At 65.0% G+C, this 22119-nt stretch overlaps 2 protein-coding genes across 3 annotated transcripts; one reads left to right on the top strand and one right to left on the bottom strand.

The window, feature by feature from the left end:
- Positions 1–1591: 1591 nt before the first annotated feature.
- Positions 1592–4831, bottom strand: CKB (creatine kinase B). The gene is made up of 8 exons (XM_020913477.2): positions 4724–4831; positions 4213–4417; positions 3876–4030; positions 3667–3799; positions 3187–3358; positions 2460–2583; positions 2075–2264; positions 1592–1989 (listed from the first exon to the last, which is right to left on the bottom strand). The coding sequence occupies exons 2-8, from the start codon at positions 4403–4405 to the stop codon at positions 1811–1813; spliced, it is 1146 nt and encodes a 381-aa protein (XP_020769136.1). The 5' UTR covers positions 4406–4417; positions 4724–4831; the 3' UTR covers positions 1592–1810.
- Positions 4832–9283: 4452 nt separating this feature from the next.
- TRMT61A (tRNA methyltransferase 61A) lies at positions 9284–16162 on the top strand. 2 transcript variants are annotated; one of them, XM_020913480.2, is made up of 4 exons: positions 9284–9879; positions 10412–10772; positions 13088–13354; positions 15019–16162. In XM_020913480.2, exons 1-4 carry the CDS (start codon positions 9739–9741, stop codon positions 15276–15278), a joined length of 1029 nt encoding a protein of 342 aa, XP_020769139.2. In that variant the 5' UTR covers positions 9284–9738; the 3' UTR covers positions 15279–16162. The 2 variants fall into 2 exon arrangements, with proteins under 2 accessions (XP_020769139.2, XP_020769138.1); XM_020913479.2 differs by having other exon boundaries at positions 9762–9844.
- The last annotated feature ends 5957 nt before the right edge of the window (positions 16163–22119 follow it).

Genomic DNA, 22119 nt, shown 5'->3' with positions numbered 1-22119 from the left:
GCTAGTTCTGGGCACGTCCCACTGGGACAGTCTCAAAAATGTGGTGAACGTGTTGGACATTCTATCAGGAAGCGATGTGCCTGCCAGGCCAGGCCCCTCAGGTACCCCCGCACAGTCATTCCTGAAATAGTCCCGGGTGGTGTGGGGGGCTGGACAAGCAGGGGGCGCCTTCAGCTGGAGGGGGCACACAGGCAAGGCCTCAGGCCTGGAACCCTGCCTGCAGGCCACGCAGGTGATGGCGACACAGCCACCCTGGCAGCTCCTGGCCCAGCAGGGAGGCCTCCCGCCCTGCTGCTGCCTCTTCTGAGCTGCTCAAGCCCCTCAGCAGGCAGAGGCCTTCCTGGAGGCGCAGACTTCCGTGCTTTCCGCTCTGAGTCACCAGACGACAGCCTGCAAAGCATGGCCTGGCCCAGCCCCCACTTGCTGGAGGGGGACCGTAGCTGAAGAGGAAGCTGAGCAAAGGAGTCCTGCCTGACCTGGAACTTCATGGCAAGAGGGCAAGTGCAGAACTGGGCCCTGGCCTGCAGGCTAGTCAAGGACCCCCAGGATGGTGCAGAGACCCCTTCTGTGCCAGAGGGCTTGCCCAGCCTACTCGGGTGTTCACTCACCCAGCCTCTGCCCTCCTCCCCCGGCAAAGGCTCTGCCTGTGAGTCCCTCACACCCACCTCGCCACTGAAGAGGACGCCAAGGCATGCCTGCCACTCCACGGCTGTCCCTCCAACCTCCTGGTCCTGGGGTCTAAGTTGACAAAATGCCCCTGGGACATGAGAGCCCATGCTTCTTGTAGGCATGACTGCCAGCCCCGGGCCGGCTTCTCCCAGGAGGGTCAGGTCTGAACGGCTGATTACGCAGGGGCAGCCCTGGCCAGCAGGGGGCAGCAGACCGTCGGTGAACTGAGGAGCTGGAGCGGACGAGCCCAGGGCGGGGCTGTGGGCTCACCCCTCCTACCTAGGGTGCCTGCCCACCCACGGTGGGCCCCCAGCAGCAGCCGGGAGACAGACCCAAAGACCTTATTCCGAACAGCTCACCCCCTCCCTATTTGGGGAGGCCCAGGAACTGGGGCCCCGAGGGTCCTGGAGAAGAGGCTGCAAGGATGGGAGGACGAAGGGGGCCCTAGGGCTAAGCCTGGGGAGGCTGAAGGGGAGGAAGTGGAGCAGAGAGACTATTTAGGAAATAGAGTAGGTGTCAGGGTGGGAGGGGGAGGCAACAGGGAGAAGCTGCTAGCAAGAGGAGGAAATGGCTTTCGGGGGCGGAGCTGGAAAAGAACCAAATTTCTGGGCTCCTGCCCTTCCCCCAGCATCCAGAGCTCCTCCAGGCTACAGGCTGGGGCCGACTAAAGTGCCAGGCTCCACCCCGCAGGCCCCCGAATAGATCCTCTAGATGCTCAAGCTGGGACTCAGCCAGCAGCCCAACCCGGCCCTGCAGGGAGGGCCGAGGCAGGAGGGCAGAGGTTCACGGAATAGGACTGGGGGCACAGCTCGGTCCCAGCTGACAGTGAAGCTGGCGGGGGCCGGCGGGGGGGGGGCGGCGCAGGCCAGGCCTCGGAGGCCGCGGCTGGGCCCTGGGCTGCCCTGGAAAGAGGAGGCACCACTCAGACCTGGGACAGGCCAAAACTCTAGTTTATTTCAGCATCAGCAACATCTCAGCCATCACAAAAATAAACTCTACCGAGGGCGACGAAGTCTCTACAGCAAGGCTAAGGGCTCAGCCACCACACAGCAAGCCTCCGGGGCGCGTGGCGGGCACGGCCTCGGCAATAAGTTAGGAAGCAGCGGAGGAGCTGGTGGAGGCGGCAGGTGCAGCCAGGGCCTCACTTCTGGGCCGGCATGAGGTCATCGATGGCCTGGCCCTGCTCCAGCCGCTGCTCCATCTCGATGAGCAGCTTCACGCCGTCCACCACCATCTGCACCAGCTCCACCTCCGAGAAGCCCAGGCGGTCCGCGTTGGAGACGTCGAAGACCCCGCCCACAGCAGCAGTGTCCACACCGCCTGGGGAGACGGCCAGCTCAGCGGGGCTGGAAGGGGGCTGCCCGGGGGCGCGGGCTGCCTCGCGGCGGCGCCCCCCGCCACTCACCTGTGCCTCGCTTCTGAAGCCGCAGCCTCTTGAGCACCTCGGGGAACTTCTCGTGCTTTCCCAGGTGGGGCAGCTTGATGTGCACCCCGGCCCGCAGACCCGTACCCAGGTTGGACGGGCAGGTGAGGATGTAGCCCAGGTGAGGGTTCCACATGAACTCGTAGTTCTTAGACTTGAAGAGCGTTTCAATCTGGTGATGGAGAAGGTGTGAGAGGGGAGGCATGGCTGAAGACACCGCCCCCTCCCCCCCCAGGATCAGCTGGGACCCCTCCCACAGGACCCTGAGGCAACAAAGACCTGGTCTCCCCAGGGGGTTGATGGGGCACCTCCATCTCTGCCTGAACCCTGGGGCCTGGCCCTGCCCCTCCGTGGCACCAGCCCTGACCTGGGTGAGGCCGTTGCAGAAGCGCGTGAACACCTCCTTCATGTTGCCCCCCTTCTGCATGGAGATGACCCGCAGGTGGTCCTCCTCGTTGATCCACACCAGGAAGGTCTTATTGTCATTGTGCCTGGGGGAGGGGTACAGTCAAGCCGCCTCCCAGGACAAGGGTCTCAGGACATATCCAGGAACAAAACCTCTCGAGGAGCCAAGGGCCAGGGCACTTCCCAAGTCGCTGAGGTGCTCACCCCAGCTGGCCCTAGGGCCGGGGGGCTGCTATCACGACTCTAGACCCATCAACACCCTGCGGGCACACAGGGCACCTCAGAGAGGGCACACGAAGCCCTGAGCTGCTTCCCAGCTAGCCGTCAGGTACCGTGTGGTGCCCACCTAGGGGTTGAGGGGCAGAGGTAGCCGGCCCGGCCCCGCCCCGCAAACGGGGGGCCGCTCTATCCCGTGTGAGCCCTGCTCCCCCACCTCGAGGAAGCGTCTGCGTCACCCCGCACCTGACCGACTCCCCGCGGGTGGGAAAGGAAAGAGCAAACAAGGAGCCGCGGCTCCCGGAGGCGGGGGAGGAATGCCGACACGACGGCCCCACCCGCTCGGGGCCCTCCCGCACCTGCGCGGTCAAGGTCAACTGCGAGGAGGCCCGGGAGCAACAAACCCACCCGAGGAGCGCGGAGCCGCCCTCCCCCCTCCGGCACGGCGCGGGCGGGGGCCGGGGGATACTCACCAGATGCCGCGGGCGTCGGGCCAGTCGCGGGCCATGCCCGAGGCCAGCAGCAGGGGCGACACGGGCTTATCGAAAAGGAAGTGGTCGTCGATAAGCTGCTGCTGCTCCGCCTCCGTCATGCTTTTGAGCGCATAGTACCTCCCAGCCAGGTCACCGTCCAGGCTCGACAGGGCTGCGAAGGAGCACGATCAGAAGGACGGGTGGGCTCCTGCCCCAACCCGCCACCACCCCGCGCGCTCGGACACCCCCAGGATGCCCGCTCGGCCTGGCTGGAGCCCAGTCAGTGCCCCCGGTCCGGAGCGACACGGCCCAAGCCGACCCTCGCCTGGCCCCAGGGCGCTGTGGGCGCGGGGCTGGGCATCGGTCCCTCCGGGAAACCCGAGCCGGCGGGCAGATAAGAGCGCGGCGGCTCGGGTGACTGGTAAACAGGCAGGCAGGGCCTGGGGCTGAAGAGCGTCGCGCAGCCGGCCCGACCCTTACCTTCGACGGCGAGCTTCTCGATGGCGCGGCGCTCCCCGCGGCTGCAGTGCGGGGGGAGGCAGAAGCCGCGGATGCTGCGGCCCGTGCGCACCCGCGAGCTCAGCACGTAGTTGGGATCCAGGTCGTCGCCGCCCTGGGGGCCAAGCAGGGCTGAGCGCCGGGCGGCCCCTCCCCACCCCGCCGACCCCCTTGCTCCGGGCCACCCGCACCTGCAGGTTGTCGGGGTTGAGGTCCGTCTTGTGTTCGTCGGTGGGCTTATAGCCTCCGTGCCGGTCCTCGATGATGGGGTCAAAAAGCTCCTTGAACACGTCGTACGACTCCTCGTCGCCGGCCACGCAGCCCACGGTCATAATATAGGGGTGGCCTGGGGGGAGCGCGGAATGGGGCCAGTGACGTCACTGCCAGGCCCAAGCAAGCCGCCGAGGACCCTGCAGCTGTGCGCGCAAAGAGGGCGCCCGGACCTTGGCCCGGGGGGGCCCAGGGGGCGGGGGCGCTGGACCCCAGCCGCGGGCTCCTGTCCTGACCTCGGGCCTGAGGCGCGCGTACCTGGGTTGTCCACGCCGGTCTGGATGACGTCGTCCACCGTGAAGCCGCTTGGGGTGCTCTTCGCGCGCAGCTCGGCGTACAGCTCGGGGGTCAGTACCTTGGCCATGTGGTTGTTGTGGCCGCTGAGGTCGGGGAACTCATCTTCGGCCGGGAAACGCAGCTTCAGCGTGTTGTGGCTATTGGAGAAGGGCATGGCGGCGGCGGGCTGCGGGGAGACGCGGGAGTCAGCGGGGACCCGAGGCTCCGGGCCTCCTGGTGACCTGCTAACCACCCAGGGCCCCGGGCTCCGGTTAGCCCGGTCGCGGTCAAGGTCACCGAGGTCGGCGCTTGCACGCATGGGGCTACCACAGCGCCCAGGACCCCCGGCCCAGCTGGAGCGCCTGCTCCAGGCGTCGGACCCCGGGAGGTCCGGAGCGCGCGACGCCCTGGCCCTCGCCCCCGGCTCCGTGCATAACAACCCCCACCTCGGTGCCCCGCGCCTCCCACCCCCCCGGCCCCCCGGCTCACTCACTGAGCAGTCTGGCAGGGGCGGGGGCTCTAGGTCTGTCTGCAGCTCAGGGCGCGGCGCAGGCGAACAGCGGCGGCTCCGCGCTCCCGAGGCTCTTAAGGGGCGCGACGCAGGCCGCCCATTGGCCGCTATTTATAGCCCATTCATTCCATTGGGTCGCGCTGCGGGGTGGTGCCGCCGCTTTGTCCGCCACCCTCTGCCCCCGGAGCACCCCCCCCCAACCCCAAGCAGCCCACCCCGACTATCCCCTGGCCGGGACCCCGCGCAGCCTGCCTAACCCCACCCCGCGCCCGCCCAGGATCCCGAAGCCAGAACCTCAGGCCCTCGGACATTCCGGATTCCCCCACACCCACGCCTGCCTCCGAGCGGGAAACCGAGGCAGGAGAGCCGGCAGGCACTTGAGAGCGCTCGGCCTTGTCTGCACCCCGGCCCCTGCCTTCCCCCCTCCCGCTAGTCCTCGTGGTGGTCGCGGCGCCGGGCCAGGCGGGAGCCGTCCCGGGCTGCCACGGCAGGTACCGCCACCCCCCGCCGCCCACCCCACCCCCGCAACCTTCTCCCTCCCAGTCTGAGTTGGCGCCGAGCCGCCGACCTTCTTCAAGGTGCCCGCAGGCATCTCCCCGGCGATCTTGGTGCAGAGCGAAGGCACGCCGGAGGCGCAGTCTGGCTGCGGCCCAGCCCGGCGGCACCCTTGGTGGCGTGACCTTGGGCAAGTCCCCGGGCTTTGGGGTCATCTGAGCCAGAGACTCAGCCCCTCCTGGTTGATGAGCGAATACTGACTGTGGCCCTGCTGGGAAGAGCACGGTCTCAGAACCCCCAGACCCCAGGCCTTGGCCCTCTCTTCCAGGGACAAGTTCATCTCCACACCCCACCCCAAAGGTCGTCCTCAGAGACTCTCCGCAGAGGCTGGAGGAAATGCTCACAAACAATAAGCACATGTGAGACTTAAAAAACAAAAAACTCACTGAAAATCAGAATCCTGCAAGTGAAAGTAATGACTGCCTTCCACTATACCCAACACCCCAGACTGGCACCAGCCAGTGTTGGCTATGGGCCGGAATGTGGGGAAACAGGCATTCACAGGCTGCCTGCAACTGTGAAGTGCTACATTAGTTTTGGAAAGTAATTTGGTAGTATTTATTAAAACATAAAATCTTTGTACTCTGTGACCCGGCAATCCCACTTCTAGGAATCCAGCCTGTAGTCTCATCTCTCTTTGCACACAGGCCAACCCTCTCTAGTAGGAGAAACAAACACAAACAGACCTGTATGAAACCGGATGCCCATCACCTGGGGACTGGCCAGGGGTAGGGAAGGCATCTCTCCAGTGTGGAATATTATACAGCTATTAAAAAGCATGAATTGGGGACTTCCCTGGTGGTGCAGTGGATAAAAATCCAGCTACCAATGCAGGGGACAGGGATTTGAGCCCTAGTCCAGGAAGATTCCACCTGCCCAATGGGCAACTAAGTCTGTGCGCCGTAACTACCGAGCCCCAGGAGCGGAGACGCCACGGCAACAAGAAGCCAGCAGGCCACAGCGCAGAGTGGCCCCGGCTCACCGCAACTAGGGAAAGCCTGACCGCAGCGACGAAGACCCAGAGCAGCCAAAAATGAATCAATCAGTATTTTTTTAAAGGGTAAACTGGCACTTTAATGGTTAACGTCCATCATCTGGTTGCTTTGTGAACAAAACAAGGAAGGGGGAAAACACTTATCTATGTGTTTATTCAACAAAATCCCCCCAGAAGTGCACAGGACTGCTGGAGGAAGACTGTGAGCTCGGCAGCTGTCAGCAAGCAGCCAAGGGAACAAGATATGGTCAAGAACGGGGAGGAGACGGGTGCCTCCGGCGGGGCTGGGTGCTGATCCGCGTGCTGGGGCCCCTGAGGGCGCCGGGGCACAGAGCGAGCACGTTCCTGTGCCTCTGCCTCTGTGCGAGGCCCGCGGTTACCATGGAGGACTCCTGCCTCTTCCCTTGCTCAATTTGGCGTGTTTTGACCTGCTCCCAGTCAGCATTTTTTTTAGACCCGTAAAGCAAAGCAAGGTAAAATGACAAATGGCTCTGGACTGGCCAGACAGGTGTCCTCTAAGCCTGAAATTCCTGTGTTCCGTGCCTCCTGCTGCCCCTCTCCCTCATTTTAGAAATATCTGCACCTGCCCTCCCCAGCACCCCACCGACAAAGGACTGATGGACTCAAGATTCTGTTTCCAGAAACCGAGTGCTGGCTCTGGAGGCCTACTTGACTTTCAGACCCCGGAGATTGAGGCGGGGGACGCTCAGGGCTTCCTTCCTCTTTGTAGCTTTGGCAGCTTCTCAGAAGGTCCCCCACCACCACCTTCAGGCCACCAAGGGCCTGACCCACTTGGGGGGACGGGGACAGGGAAGGACCCCATTCCCCTCTCTCTCCACAAGCAAGGTCCTCACTAGAGAAGTGAAGTCCAGAGGCTTGGGGTCTTGCCCAGGGTCTGCCTGGGGCTCCAGCAGTTCTCAGCCTTCTGAGATGCATGTTTTATCCTAGTTTTGCAGGTGAGCAAAGGGAAGATGAGAAGGTGGGTGATGGGGAACCAGGTCCAAGGTCTGGCAATCCCCCTGTGATCCTGCAGTGCCTGGCCCTGTGCTAACCTGCCTGAGGGCCCACCCTGCAGACCCCGAGCTGGCCACACCTGGGCTGGACTGAGGCTGACAACACATGTGGTCAGCAACTGTGACGGGGGAAGAGAGGAGGGGTCTTGGAGGCCTTTATAGACCCAAAAGTCAGGGCGAGGCCCCTACCGGGCAGCGGCCACTTGGGAGCCTGGGTGGTCTTGAGCAAGGGAACAGGAGAGGGGCCCAGGAGGGCACCAGCCTCCACTTCCGTGGAAGAACGCTGCTCCCAGCTAACCGAGCCCTCCCCTGTGGACCCTCCAGTCTCCCCAGGGCCCACAGGAGCCGGTTTGGCAGCGTCTGGGCAAGAAGCTAGGTGACATCATCCGGCCAGTTTATGGTCCAGGTTTCTCAGAAATCACACTTGGTTACACATTAACCACCTGGCCCTGGAGGGGGTGGGGAGCCTCAAAGGAGTCCCTGGCCTTTCATCCACAGAACACGGCCCTGCTCGGCAGGCACAGAGCGGGGCCAGTGGAGGAGGGCCAGGCCCCAAGCAGGGGCTAGGACTTCCTCCTAATGCCCTGTCCCTGAGCTTCACAGAACCCAAAGGGGAAGTTGGTTGGGGTCAGAAAAGGGGCAAGGGCTGCCTTGTGGCCACAGAGTATGGTGGGGCAGGAGATCAAGCTGGTCAGGGAAGAGGAGACCGTGGATCAGAGATCAGAGCAGAACGGCCCTCCCCAGAGGGCATCATCGGCCTCCTGCTCTCCTCCAGGGCCCTGTTCCTGCCTGTTCCCACCTTTCTTCCAATCTGCCTTTGGTTTTCTGAAGCCGAGTTTACTGACTTTAAATCCCAATCCCACTTTGGCCACATTAGTTGTGTGATCTTAGGCAAATTACCTGACTTCCCTGAGTCTGTAAAATGGTCCCTCTCTCACAGGATTGTGGGTAAGATTCAAAGTGATGACACTTAACTGGGCTTACACAGCATCAGTTTTTTTTAGGGGGGGCAATATATAAACTCTGCCCTGGGCAAAGTACCCACCTGACCTAGCTAATCAGTTGGTGCTTGAGGACTCAGGCTGAGGGCTGGGCAGAATCAGAGAGAAGACAGACAGCCTGGAAAGGCTGCCTGGAGGAGAGGGCAATGGAGAAGCTGGCCTACCAGTCCCCCACAGAAAGGCGATGGGAAGTTGGGAACCAGAGGAAACCACTGCCGAGTCACCGAGTCCAAATTTAGGCTCTTAGTGTGCACTCAGCCTCTGAGTAGCTGAGAGGCTGGGGAAGAGGAACCCCCAAGAAGTGGAAAGTTGCTATCTCCCAGGAGAGCAATTAAGAGGTGATTCAGGCGGGTGCAAAGCCACCTGGAACAAAGGTTGGCGAGCTACAGATGGAGTTGAGTTGTCCGAGAGGAGGAGGCAAGGCTGTGATGCAGCCACACAGGCAGCTGGTGGTCAGAGCACTGGCCCCGTAGGGACAGGAACCCACAGAAAATGAGAGGTCACCAAAGGCCCCCACCTTCCTCCCCTGGGGTTCCAAGACGCAGGCCCAGTCAGGAAGGGGGCATGGAGGAGCTGAGGCTAGGCACCTGGGTCTCCATCATGGACTCTGCAGTTCGCAGATACCCTCACCAGGCCCGGCCCCAGAGGAGGGAAGAATTCAGCGCCCTACAAGTTGACAGGGCTCTAGGAAGGGGCTGGTTCCGCAGGGCCTGGCCACTCCCAGTTGTCCAGAATGGAGCAGCCTGGGTCTGGGAATCGTGGCCAAGGGTCAGGCTAGCTGGTCCTGAGTTGGGGCTCAGGCCCCAGCCTGGCTGGGTGGGCTGGGGTCTCCATCAGATAAGGCCTGGCCCACAGGGACATGCGCAGTGGAGGAAGATGGTTCCTGCCCCCGTGCCCCTCCCCAGCGCACACTGTCCGCCCAGCCCAGAGCCTGGCTCTGATTCAGCACCGCTGAGACACAATGGGGCTGCAGCTTCCCTGTTTCTGCGGGGCCCTCCAGATGGCCCTCCCCCGCTCGGGCCGCTCTTCCTGTCCTCACTGACCCGGCCCCCCAAGAGAAGACCCGTGCGTCCAGTGCTCAGCGCACCCTGGGTTCCAGGAGGGGACGCAGGGCTCCCTCCGTCCTGGAGGCGGCTTCCGCACTCCGGAGAACGTGCCCATTACAGGAGAGGCCAGGCCTGGGTGTAAGGCCGCTTCTGGCCACCGTTCCCTGCTGCTCAGGCTGCCTCCCGCCAGTCACGCCCGCGCCCACAGAGGAGACCGCGGCAGCTTGGGGGCGGGCTACCCGGGCTCTCGGCGGTCCTGGGCGCGAGCAGGTAGCACCCGAACAAGCCGACCTAGAGCGCGCCACGGACGCGAGGAGGGGCGGTGCGCACCCCGAGACACCGCCCTCTCTCCCGGGAGGCCCCGCGCGCGTCAGGGGGCGGGGGCGCCATGATGTCATCGGCGGGCGCCGCGCCCCAGCCGGCGGAAGTGCTGCCGCGGCGACGCGAAGCCACGTGCGGCGCCTCCAGGAGTCGGAGGGCGACGAGCGTCGCCGGTGAGGCTCGGCGGGGCCACGGTGGCAGAGCGCGGGTAGTGTGGGGGGCGTCTCCCCGGCGGGCCCTGCACGTCCCGGCAGCCCCACGTGGCCGCGCCCAGCCCTGTTGCCGGCCTGGCCTGAGCCGCCGCCCCCGGCCTCTACGCAGGCCAGGCCGTTGTTGCTGTTTACTGCCCGCTGCACGGCCCCAGCCTCCGCTTGGGGAACCTGTGCATTTGCATCGCCCCGTCATCCGTCTGCCCAGGAGCCCGCCACGGGGGGGGGGGGGGGTGAAGAGAGAGGGGAGTTCTGCCTGGCCTGGAGGTGACCTCACGGCCCCCGCTCTGCCTGGTCCTTCTCTCGTTTCACAGCTAGAGAACGGGAGCCAAGCTCCCGGAGAAGGATGCCGAGGGAGAGGGTCAGGCCCTTACTTTGTGGGAATCCTGGGACCCGGCCTCAGTCTCTCCGTCTGAGGTTTGGGCTGATGGCTCTCGTCTTAGGACCAGACCAAGAAGGGCTTTCTCCCTGGATGCCAGGCGCACAGGCCCGCCTCCTGGCCGCTTACACGTTCATGCCCACACTTCCCAGGTCCCCGGCACCTGCCGGACCAGCAGCACCATGAGCTTCGTGGCCTACGAGGAGCTAATCAAAGAGGGTGACACAGCCATCCTGTCCCTGGGCCATGGCGCGATGGTGGCCGTGCGTGTGCAGCGTGGGGCCCAGACCCAGACCCGGCACGGCGTCCTGCGGCACTCAGTGGACCTCATCGGCCGCCCCTTCGGCTCCAAGGTGACCTGCGGCAGAGGCGGCTGGGTGTATGTGCTGCACCCCACACCGGAGCTCTGGACACTGAACCTGCCGCACCGCACCCAGATCCTCTACTCCACCGACATCGCCCTGCTCACCATGATGCTGGAGCTTCGGCCTGGGTCCGTGGTCTGTGAATCTGGTGAGTTCTGCAGGCTGCCTTGGTTCGTGAAGGCGGAGGTCAGATCCAGTGTCCAGGCAGCCTCAGCCTGCCCTTCCAGAGCAGAGGCACACTCAACATCTGTTTCTACAGGGTCTTTCTGGGGGGCTGACTGCAGCGAGGGGGGAAGGACACAGGGAAGCTGGTTAGGAGACTGGTGCTGTCCTCCAGTGAGACTTGATGGGATCTGACCGAGGACAGCCCGCAGGAGGAGCGGGCACCCGGGGGAAGCCTGCCTGTGTGAGGTGGGGAAGGGGTGGTTAGCGCTGCTCGGCGCTGACCAAGGTGCTGACAGAAGGGTAGGGGTGCCTGGCCTAGCAGTCCCTCACTGCGGCGAATGGCAACCCCAGGCCCAGGGCTGAGGATCGCCTCTTTCTGGAGGGAGGCCAGGGCTGCTCCAGGGTACTCACTGCGGGGGAAGAGCCTGCCTTGTGCTCATCCCAGGCCAGCGCCTTCATCACTGAGGCCAGGCCTGGGGTGCAGATGGAAGTACCTGAAGCCAGATATTCCCAGACTCTGTGTGTGTGCGTGCACACACACACACACACACACATGTGCTGTGGACTGAAGCTTGCACCTGGCCAAGAGCAGCCAGGCCCAGGTGTGCCTGGATTTCCAGAATGTCCTGCACACGCCGGGCCCCTGTGCTCCAGGCTCGTGAAGAGTTCCCAGCAGCACTGCTGCCAGCTTTTGGAGCCTTCAGGCCGTCTCCTCCATCTTTGGGCCTTGGTTTCTCCGTGCGGATGACAGGATGGTTGCTTTTGCCCAGGCGATCACTTTGAAATGGGGAGAGTCAGATGCAGAGCCTCAGCCGAGAGCGGGTTCAGAGAGTGGGTGGGGGCTGGGCAGGGGCCGGCCGCTCGGCACCAGGGGAGCTGGGGGTGGACAGGATTCAGGGCCAGCTTGTCCCTTGCTGCCCGCCCCCGGGCATCCGCGGCCAAGGCCTGGCTCCACTCAGCTGAAAAGCGCGGTCAGCGAGCGGGCTTCTGGGCTCCTCTGAGGTACCAGCTCCCCTTGTGGGAACTGTGGGTAGAGCCACGACAGGTCAGGCTGGGTTTCTGCTTCTTGAAGGGGACAGGCAGTGGGCCCAGCATGACTGTCTCGGTGTTACTGCGGACTGTGGGCTGCGCATTTGAGGGTGACTGAGAAGGGTCCCTCCAGCTGGGCGGTCAGGGAGGACCTGAGGAGAAAGCAATGAGTGACACAATGGGGAGCTGTGAAGAGCCACGGGGGACGGTCACCCCATGGGAGAGCCTCGCAGAGACCCTGCGTGAGGGGCCGTCGAGGAGGCCAGTGTGGCAGGAGCCGGAACGAGGTCAGGGAGGAGGCGCACGCCGCCAGGGGCGTCACGAGGAGTCCGACTCTGCCGTGGAACAGAGGGCTGGTCTGACGGAGGCTGCAGGGAACCCGCGCTGTGGAGGCAGGCCTGAGGGCAGGGCTCGGGGGCTGTAACAGGGAGGGAGGGGGGCCCAGGTGGGCGCTGCGGGCAGCTGGGGAGAGGCACCTCCTGGAGAGATGGGGGAGGAGGTGCCGGTGGGGGCGGGGGCGGCTCCAAGGCGTCTGGCTGGGCGGTCACCGCCCTCGTCACTGGGAACAGAGGCTTGGCAGGGAGTGGACTGGGGCTGGATCACTCCAGCTCTGCACTCGTAAATGCCGGGTTCTGTTTGCGGTCACGAGGGAGGTGGTCAGTGTTCAGTGGACACAGAGTATCTCCATCATGCTTGGCATCTGGAGCCATAAGGGGTGGGGAGGTCATGGGGGGTGACAGGGCCCCAGCGCTGGACAAGACGGCAAGCAGAGGGGCAGCCTGAGGCTGGAAGAAAACGGGGGCGGCGACATGGGCGCACATTGGTCGCCGAGTCAGGGTGAGGGCAGAGCTGCCCCTTGTGGCGGGAGCGGACTGGGGGTAGGAAGATGGACTGACCTGCATCCCTCAGGCCCAGCCACCAGGTGGGACGGGCCAAGCCTCTTGGTCCGCTCTGCCCAGACCCTGCACGGCCCTGGGGCAGTCTAGCCCCTCTAAGGACCCCTGTTGGGACCCCGGTCTGGGCAGCAGGGTTTGCTCCAGAGCTGGGGTGGGCAGGACTGCTCCCCGCCCAGCAGGACCCCCCCAGATCAATAGGCAGGCGGCTCCCCTGCGCCCACCTGGGACAGCCCCTGTGTCCCAGAACCCCACGGGGAGCCCCTTACTGGTACCCGCTGGTAACCAGGGCTCAGCCGACCTCGTGGACCCCAGTGGGTCTCCCCAGGGTGAGGGTAGGCTCATTTCCCGCCTGACTCCCGTCCCCCCTGGCCAGGCACCGGCAGCGGCTCCGTGTCCCACGCCATCATTCGCACCATCGCGCCCACGGGCCACCTGCACACAGTGGAGTTCCACCAGCAGCGGGCGGAGAAGGCTCGGGAGGAGTTCCAGGAGCACCGCGTGGGCCGCTGGGTGACCGTGCGGAACCAGGACGTGTGCCGCAGCGGCTTCGGTGTGAGCCACGTGGCAGACGCCGTCTTCCTGGACATCCCCTCGCCTTGGGAGGCCGTGGGGCATGCCTGGGATGCCCTCAAGGTCGAAGGTGAGCTGGGCTTCTGGGAACGGGGGGTCAGAGGGTCAGGGTGGGTCAGAGTAGCCCAGGGAGGTTCGGGGGTGGTAGGAGAAGTCAGGACTGGGGAGCGCAGGGCTCAGCTGGGCCCTGCCCCTTGGCTTGGCCAGCTCCCACCCCAAGGCGGGCGATGTCTGGGGTCCCTGGGGAGTATCCCGGCAGCCCTGCCTGCCTGAGACGCGGGGCATGCCGGAGGTCAGCCCCTGACCCCAGCCAGTCCCCCCAGAGTCTCCCCTCCCCACCAGCCGCAAGCCGGGCAAATGCGTCCCTTTTAGGGAAGATGTTGGGTGCAGAGGCGGGGAAGTCGGCTCTGAGCCAGGAGGCGCTGGCGAGGCCCTGGGTTTTTCCCTTTTCTGGAGAAGTTGCTCCGGCAGCCAGGCCCCTGCCTCCTCCCCGCTGAGCAGAGCAGCAGGAGGGGGAAGCCCAGAGCCCCGGGGACGGCCCACCCCTATGAACGTGGATTCCTGGCCAGTGGGTCCCAGTGGGTCCTCTGCCCGCTAGCCTGGGACTGCCGTGTCCCCGGTCTGTGCCAGGGTGGCCGGGGAGCACTAGCTCCCCCCACCCCTTCTGCTAGGCCCCTGACACCCGCCAGCCCCTCCTGCCCTGGGACCCCAGCAGGCTCAGGCCCGGGTGCCCCGAGGCCAGAGCCGGGCGCACGGCCTGGGCTGAGCGCAGGCGGCCCCTGGCCCGGGAGCCCTGCGTGTGTTGTCCTGCCCCCTCCGCCCCACGGAGCCCTGCTCTCTGCGTCTGCTTGTTCTGGCCCAGAGGCTCCCGGCTCCCTCGTGGTCTGGCGGTTCTCCAGGGCTCCCCTGCCCGCGTGAGCCCGGCCCCGGCGCCGGCTCCCTGCGGCCCCCGGGGCTCGGCCCTGCCCCCTGTGCCTTCCGGCTTGACCTCGACCCTGCCTTCAAGCGCAGGCCTCCCCAGCGGGGCTGAGGTGACGAGGCCTCAGGGACCTTTGAGGGCTGTCACAGGCCACCTCGCCTCCCCCAGCCTGGCCTCCCCGCCCCTGCCCTGCAGGTCCCGGGCTGGCTGGGGAGGGAGGCGGCAGGCAGGAAGGGGCTCTCGCCCTACCCGTCATCCTTGGGCCTGGGGCTGGTTCCGTAGGCGCCTCCAGTTGCAGGAGCCGCGACAGCCTCTAATTTTCTGTGACAGCAGCCCCTGCCCCGGGGCGGCTCCTTGCGGTTGGAGCTGTTCTGGGCTCAGCGCTCCAGCAGCTGCCTGCGGAGACTCTGCTCTGGCCCCAGCCCTCGGCCGCCGGTGGGGGTCGGGGTGGTCGTGCCCGTGGGGGCCCAGGGGTGAGGTGGTGGGCTTGGTGCAGGCGGCACCTTCCTCGTGGGCCCTGCCGGCTCTTCCGCTCTGAGGCCTCAGCTACTGGTGGCTGGAGGGCTTGACTGTCCTCGGAGCCCAGAGCGGGGGTCCGGGCGTCCACGCCTCGCACAGCAGGGTCTCTCCCAACACCCACTCCTGAAGGCGCCGGGCTGCATTGCCTCTGCTCGACGTTCCCAGCCACAGACCCCCAGGCAGAGGTTCACCGGCGGGCAGGGGTGTGGGCAGAGCTGGAGGGGTGGGCTCTGGGATGGCCAGGGGCGGGGCTCGGGGCCGGCCCTCTGACCCAGCATCTTGCCCCACCCCCGCAGGTGGGCGCTTCTGCTCCTTCTCACCCTGCATCGAGCAGGTTCAGCGCACGTGCCAGGCGCTGGCGGCCTGCGGCTTCTCGGAGCTGAGCACCCTGGAGGTGCTGCCCCAGGTCTACAACGTGCGCACCATCAGCCTGCCTGCGCCCGACCTGGGGGCCAGCCCCGGCCCGGACGCCGGCCCCTTCCGCAGCGGCACGCCCATGAAGGAGACCGTGGGCCACACCGGCTACCTGACCTTCGCCACCAAGACTCCGGGCTAGGGGCGCCCCCGGGAGCTCCGGGGAGCTGGGAGGTGAAACTCCGGCCAGAGACTACCTTGTATGGTCAGCGGCCGCCTGCCGGGCCGGTGTTTAGAAATGGACTTGGAGCGGGGAGGGTGGGGCAAGGGGGCCTCCCTGACAGCTGGCAGGGTGGCGGGTGGGGGGGCTGCCGCTGTGGAGCAGCATCATGGCCCTGGGGGAAGCGCTCCCGCCCGAGGTCAGCATGCCCGCCCTGCCGGCTCATAGCCTCGCCGTCTTCACTGCCGTGGGCTCCTCCGGGTGGGCATGTGGCCGGCGCGGGTTTGACCCTCTTGGGTGACCCCAAACAGGGAGGGCGGAGGAGGAGGCCCGCAGACGGTGGCCTTGGGCCCAGGACCCCCACCGCCAGCAGAGCGGTGGCCCTGCCGCCTGGCCTCAGGCCCGACCCCCTACCGGCACTGACCCGGCCGTGTGCCCAGGTTCCCTCCTGGCGGGCCCCACCCACCACCTGGCTTCTCCACCCAGGAAGCGCCTGCTCCGCAGCCCAGTCCAGCCAGAGCCCGGGTGCGGATCCGTGAGAAGACAGCGTCTCTCTGCGGAGAGCAGAACGGACGCGGGCTGCCTCCTGGCGGCCAGCGGTGCTAGAGCTGGTCTGCGTGCCTGCCCGGAGGGGCCCCAGGGTCCTAGGCTGAGCACTGCCCCGCCCTGCCCAGCCTCCAGCTCCTTGTGGCCCCCCCACCCCCACCCTGTTTCACAAAAGGCCTGGGTGCCTGCCCTGGTTTCAGCCAGCCGGCAGGAGCCTCTGTGACCCCGTGTTGGCATGAGAGCCCCAGGGGCCCGTGCTGGCCTGGGACTGCTGCCCGACCACGCCCAGCGGAGAAATAAACGCTGTTGCCCCCACCGCAGTGACTGGTCCCCTGGTGCCTCAAGGCCTGGCCTCCGCTCCCCACACCAGCATCCAGCTGGATCTCGCCACACGGCCACCCGGCCCCTGCTCCTTCCTCTCCCAGGGCCGCTGCCACGGGGCTGTGGACTCCAGGACAATGGCCTGGGACGTGGTGGACAAAGGGATGAGTGTGTGCCCACCCCCACCCCCACCCGGCTGCAGAAAGGGCCACTTGTTCCTGGGAGTGGGGGTGGGGGGAAAGAGAGCGTTCCTGGCTGTGTGTGTGTGTGTCCGTGTGTGTGTCCATCCGTCCATCCATGTCCGTGTCCGGCTGGGCCCAACCTCCCAGGCCTGCTGTTCTGGCCCCAGGCCACCACCCAGGTTTTGGGGGTCCTTGGAGTTGTGCCAAATGAGGTGAACCTCCAAGAGGACCAGTCTCCTGGCGGCGGCATCACAGGGAGTGGGGGGGGCATCTTCTGTCTCCTAGGAAGACCTGTGTCCCCTATGAGACCCTAGGGTCCTCCGAACCCCTTGCCCTGTTCCAGGGGTCATGTCCCCCTTCAAGGACCTGTGCTGACCTCTGACTCCACGCCTAGTGTGGGGACAGAGGAAGGACCTGGGCTCTCCTCGGCCTTCAGGAAAGGCCTTGGGGGCATCTGTGTAGGGGGACAGGCCTGGCGTTGCCCGCTTCCCGAGGGGCTTAGGCCGGCGGCTGAGACTGCTGCCTGGGGTGAGGCTCTGGGGCCTGCACTGGGGGCCCTGTGAGCCGGAAGGGAAGCCAGCCCAGGATGGATGACAGGCAGAGGGCCACCAGGTTCGGGGTCAGGATTCCTGGCCCCCTGTCCATGCATGTGGTTGTACTTGGCACAGAGCCACTTTCTTAAGGATGGATGGTCCTCCAGCCCCTCGACTGGGCCCACACTGAGTCCCCAGAGCTCCACCGTACCTCGATCCCATCCCAGGGTCTTCAGCCTGGAGCCCTATCTGGCCCTGAGCCAGCAGTGAGCTCCCGCGCATCCTTCAAAGCCCATCAAGCGTCCCGGTGCCTCTCACCCCTGGTCCCTGGGTAGTCTCGCTCAACCCTTTCCTGCTCCCCGGGAGCCCACGCTAGTGATCTCCCCTGTAGGGCTGTCCTTGGCTGGGATCTGCAGCAGACAGACTGGCAGGAGCCAGGGGATTCCCTTAAATCCTTCAAATGGGGAGTGTGCCACCCAGGGCCCCTGGTGAGCGAGTGACTTGGTCACCCCCTCGAGGCAGCAGCCTGGGGCTGGTCACAGGACAAGGATTCACCGGGAAAGTCCCGTCCAGCCCCAGACACGCACCTCTGGCCTTCAGTTTTTCCTCAGGAAGTCTTGCACCCACATGGCCCTGACCCGAGGGGTGTGACGCATCACCCTGCCACCCACCCCCACCCCAGCCCCCGGCTTCTGGGCTCAAGCCCCGGAGACAGCTGGCCTGGCTGTGAGACTCACCTGTCTGGAGGGCCCCAGGTGGGATCAGAGCCCACATGTGTGGGGGCTGCCTCCAGCCAGCTCCCCTGGAAGCCCCCCAGGCCCTCCCCCCTCAGCTCCAGGGTGAGCTGCCCCTGCCTGCCCCCCATGACCCCCTCACCCTGTCACCTGCCTCAGCGGGGCTCTGTGCCCAACCGGGGGCCATGCGGGCTGTACCCGCCTCGCAGGGTGTGGTCAGGGAGGGGGTGGGCTTCCCATCCCTGCCCCCGCACCTCTGCTGTGTGCTGCCCCCTCCCCATCCCCTTCTCTGCCTTCGTGGCCTCTGTTCTCCCAGGAATGTATGGCTCTCGGGCCTCTAGCCTGTGTGGAAGACAGGTGAGCTGCCTGGGACTCTGGCCCGGGATTGGGAGTGGGGATGGTGCGGCTCCTACCCCATCCCAGCCCAATGCATGGGGGGAGAAACTGAGGCCTGCGCTGCAGAGGTGAGGCTCACTGAAATCCCATCCACCCCCACCTCTGCCCATCCACCCAGGACCTCCCACATCTGCCACACTGCCCCCCTGTGTGGTTGTTGGGTGTGGCCACAGAAGCCAAAGGAGAGAGATGGCTGTTGTAATCCTAGAAGACTCCTTGGGAGAGGTGACAGTCCTGCATGTGGAAGGGCAGATGGGACTTAGAGGCCGGTGAACAGCCGGCCTCCCCAGGCAGGAAGCTTCCCGCGGCCCGGGAGAGGGAGTGGAAAGCGCCTGAAGCGGCTGCTTTGGAGCGAGGTTGGATCAGAGGGCAGCGTCAGGCTGGAAACTGCCAGCCACGTTTGCAAGGCTTCTGAGCTCACGCAGGTCACAGGACCAGCGCTCTGCTCTGCCCAGGGGCTGCGGGGCTCCCGTGCCAGCCAGGGTGGGGGGGTGCCCCTTCCTTCCAGTGGCGCCTCAGGTGAGAGGGAGAGGGGGTGGTTGGCCCTGCTGGAGGTCTTGGCTCCAATGCCCCCAAGAGGGAGCCAGCAGGTGCGGGTCCAGTCCTCAGGGCAACCGTCTTCATCAGCCTCAGGCGCTTTCACCCGGCAAACGGGCTGAGCACCCTGGGACGCTGAGCACCCAGGCCTCCAGGGCAGCCTGTCCCGTCCTCAAGGGCTCCAAGGACCAGGCACATTCACTGCGGGCGGGAAGAGCCTGCTCCAAGCAAAGCAGGCAGCGGGGGCAGGGAGGAACAAGGCCTTGCCAGGACGCGGCGTCCGCAGTCCCAGGGGAACAGGGACTTTGGACAGGGCCCCGCAGGCCTCCCAACCCCAGCAGGGATGGCCAGACCCCACGCTGCCCTCCCGAGGATGCGCACCCGCCTGCCTGGGTGAGGGGGGGGTGGCGGGGGGAGGGACGGCTGCCACGAGATTAAGCATCACATGGATGTGTGTGCAGTCTGTGTCCACAGTGTCTCGATGATGGTCAGCACCCGTGGGAGCCTCCGTCACCTCCAGAAGACCTCTGACCTTGCATTTGCCAAGGCCAGAATTTGAGGACTGCTTCTGAATCCATCTGAGAAATGTCCTCTGCACTTTGTAGCACTTGAATAGCTTTTTGCACCTTCAGGGACACTTGCATGTGTATCAGAAGACTTGACACTGAGACTCCTGGAAAAATCCGGGTCATCCAGTCCCTGTGCCTATAGTTGTGTAACTAAACCAGAAACAGGCTGTTGGATCTCGCAGAGGCAGGCAGCATTCAGCTGACCCCCACGGTTTGAGAAGTAGGTGTATTAGTTAGCTGTCGCCACAAATATGCTGCATAACAAATAATCACCCTCAACACCCCCCACCCCGCTCCAAAAAAAAGCATTCGGGCTTAAAGCCGCGGCCAGCTGCTCTGGGCCTGTGGCTTGGCGGCACTCGGCGACCAGAGCCGGCTCTTCCCCGTCTGGGGCCAGAGCTTATGTAAACTGCCCCTCCCCTTCCTCCTGGGCCCGGCTCCTCTCGCGGCCCAGGCGCGGTAGGGGCGAGCCCGGTCATGCAGGCGCTTTTCGAGCCTTTGGTCACATGGCCTAACCTCGGGTCCCAGTGGAAGGAGAGACCCTGTGATTTTAGGGGAGGAGCTGCAGGACGCGGGGCCTCGCCCTCCCCCTGCGTGTGCGCACGTGTGCGTAAGTGTGTCTCCGGCCCGCCTCGGGACGAGGGCATTTCAAAGTCAGGCTGCCTGGGAAGCGGCAGCGCCGGTGGGAGGGAAGTACTCGCTCCCACCAGGCTGAGAATAGCGCGGAATTGGGTCACGCTCCCGGGAGCTCGTCACAGCCTCCAGCTCCGGACGATAATCAGCTTTCTCCCCGACAGCTGTCCCTTCAAAGAGCAGGGCAGGCCGGCTGCGGGCACGTGTTTAGAAGAAGCCGAGGGGGTCGAGACGGACGGGGTGGGGAGCCTCCACTGACCCGCCCCCGCTTCCCCTGCTGTCCCCGCCCGGCCGGTCGCCTTCCTCCTTCCTGCCTGCCCCGCTGCTCCCCCACTCCTCAGGGCCCGGGAACTCCAGGGGCATGCCACTCCCCAGGGCCCCGCGCTGAGAGAAGGCTCCACGATGCCCCTCACAGCCCCCCGCACCCCCGCCCCGGCTCCTTGCAGGCTGAAGGTGTCCGTGGGCAGCGGGCGGCCCCACCCCTCTGAGGCCGCAGGAGGCTCAGGTCCCTCCAGGCCCTGAGGCCTGGACGTGGCCCCGGTGCCCCCACATTCCCAGCAAGCCGTGGGTGCGCCCGCCCCCGCGCCTGGCACAAGCGGGCCTCAGGCCCCGCCCCCGGCCCCTCCCTGGGCGGGGCCGCCCCTGCACAGCCAGGTGTGGGCCCGTCCCACTGTCTGCACACAGCGTGGCCTCGCCTTTGGCAGGATCCCAAGCTCCGCCCGCCCCCCCGCTTCCTGTCTCGGTCGGTCCACCCCAGGACGAATCCTGCCCCACTGCCCTCCCCATCCCCGGGGGGCCTTTAGTCCTGCCGACCGATGAAGCGTCCAGACGTGACCCTGCTGGAGAGGCGGAGGTCCTGGGGCTGCTGCTGGGTGCTTGCGGCCTTGCCTGCGGCCTTGCACAGGGCTCTGAATCCTGCTCCCCCCACGCTCTTCCCCCCAGGGACACCGAGTTGTCCTCGGGATGCGGTCTGTGGGCAGCAGCCCCTGCGTGTCTGGTGGGGGTGGGGGTGGGCACAGGACTCGGTAAGAATACCAAGCTTGGCCTCAATCCCAAGCCTTGGTAAGAATCTCAAGGTGTGTTTTGGACAGATGCCCCAGGTGGTTCCGACTTGAGAAGCACTAGCTTAGCTAATCTTGTTCCCTCTGATTCGGCCACTAGGAAGCTCAGGGCCAAGTCTGTGGTCCATCTGGCAGCTGTGGAGAGAACTTCACCCTCTTTCATCTTATTTCCCACCCAGCTTCTCCTGATGTCTTCCTCTCTTCCTCCCAGAGTAGCCTAGAGAGGACTGAGAACGGTGATGTCGCAGGTCCTCCGAGCCCGTGTTCCTGTTGGCCCCTGGGTACGCTGCCCCCAAGTGGCACATTAAAATGCCAAACCCATCCTCGTAGCAATTCAGTAAGTCCCTGTGGCCCACACTCAGTTGCTCCAGTCCTGTCCGACTCTGTGACCCCATGGACTGGAGCCACAGGCTCTTCCGTCTGTGGGATTTCCCAGGCCAGAATACTGGAGGGCGTTGCCATTCCCTCCTCCAGGCCATCTTCCCAACCCAGGGATCAAACCTGTTGTCTCCTGCATCTCCTGCACTGCAGGCAGATTCTTTTACCACGGAGCCATCGGGGAAGCCCCAAGTACCTCTGACTGAGACAGAGAGAGAGAGAGATAAGATCCCCTGGAGGAGGATACGGCAACCCACTCCAGTATTCTTGCCTGGGAAATCCCAGGGACGGAGAAGCCTGGCCGTCCATCGGGTCACAGAGAGTCAGGCACGACTGAGCGACTAACGCTACAACTATATCCATATCTTTCTGCCGTGGGCATGCCCGCTGCTGTTTTTGGTTCTTTAATCGTTACAAAAGCACCAGGCAGTCATCATGTTTCAGGTGACAGAACCTTTCCTGAACGCAGGCTGCAGGTGTGTTCAGGAGACGTGGGAGCTGCTCCGGAGCGGGGTGGGGCCTGGACCAGCTGGGAGTCACCTGGGAACTCGGGGAAGTGCAGATTCCCAGGCCCCACCTGACCACGTGCACCTGGAGCTCGGGGGTGGGGGGTGGGGGGCCCAGTGACCCCCACCAGAGGAACTGGGGCCTCTCACACTGCTCTCTTCTTTCTTAAACAAAACCTTGATGTCATCAAAGCTTGTGGGCTTAAACGACGTGGTCACAACTCGGGGAGCTTCCAGCACCATCCACCTGGCTCTTTCCGAGGCCGTGCTATAGTCAGCAAGAGGTTAATTTTGCCTCCTTTGGTTGGAATGTTTGTGCGCAGGCCCCAGGCCCCTCTGGGATCCCCATGCCTCCCAGCGGCTTCATCACACTAGGCCCCCGAGATCCCGGAGGGAGAGCAGCAGGGACCTCTTTTGGTTCTGATTT

The sequence above is a fragment of the Odocoileus virginianus genome, chromosome 16 (genome assembly GCF_023699985.2).
Source record: "Odocoileus virginianus isolate 20LAN1187 ecotype Illinois chromosome 16, Ovbor_1.2, whole genome shotgun sequence".
Classification (NCBI taxonomy): Eukaryota; Metazoa; Chordata; class Mammalia; order Artiodactyla; family Cervidae; genus Odocoileus; species Odocoileus virginianus.
The sequence above is the reverse complement of the archived record's forward strand: the minus strand, read 5'-3'. Positions and strand labels throughout refer to the sequence as shown.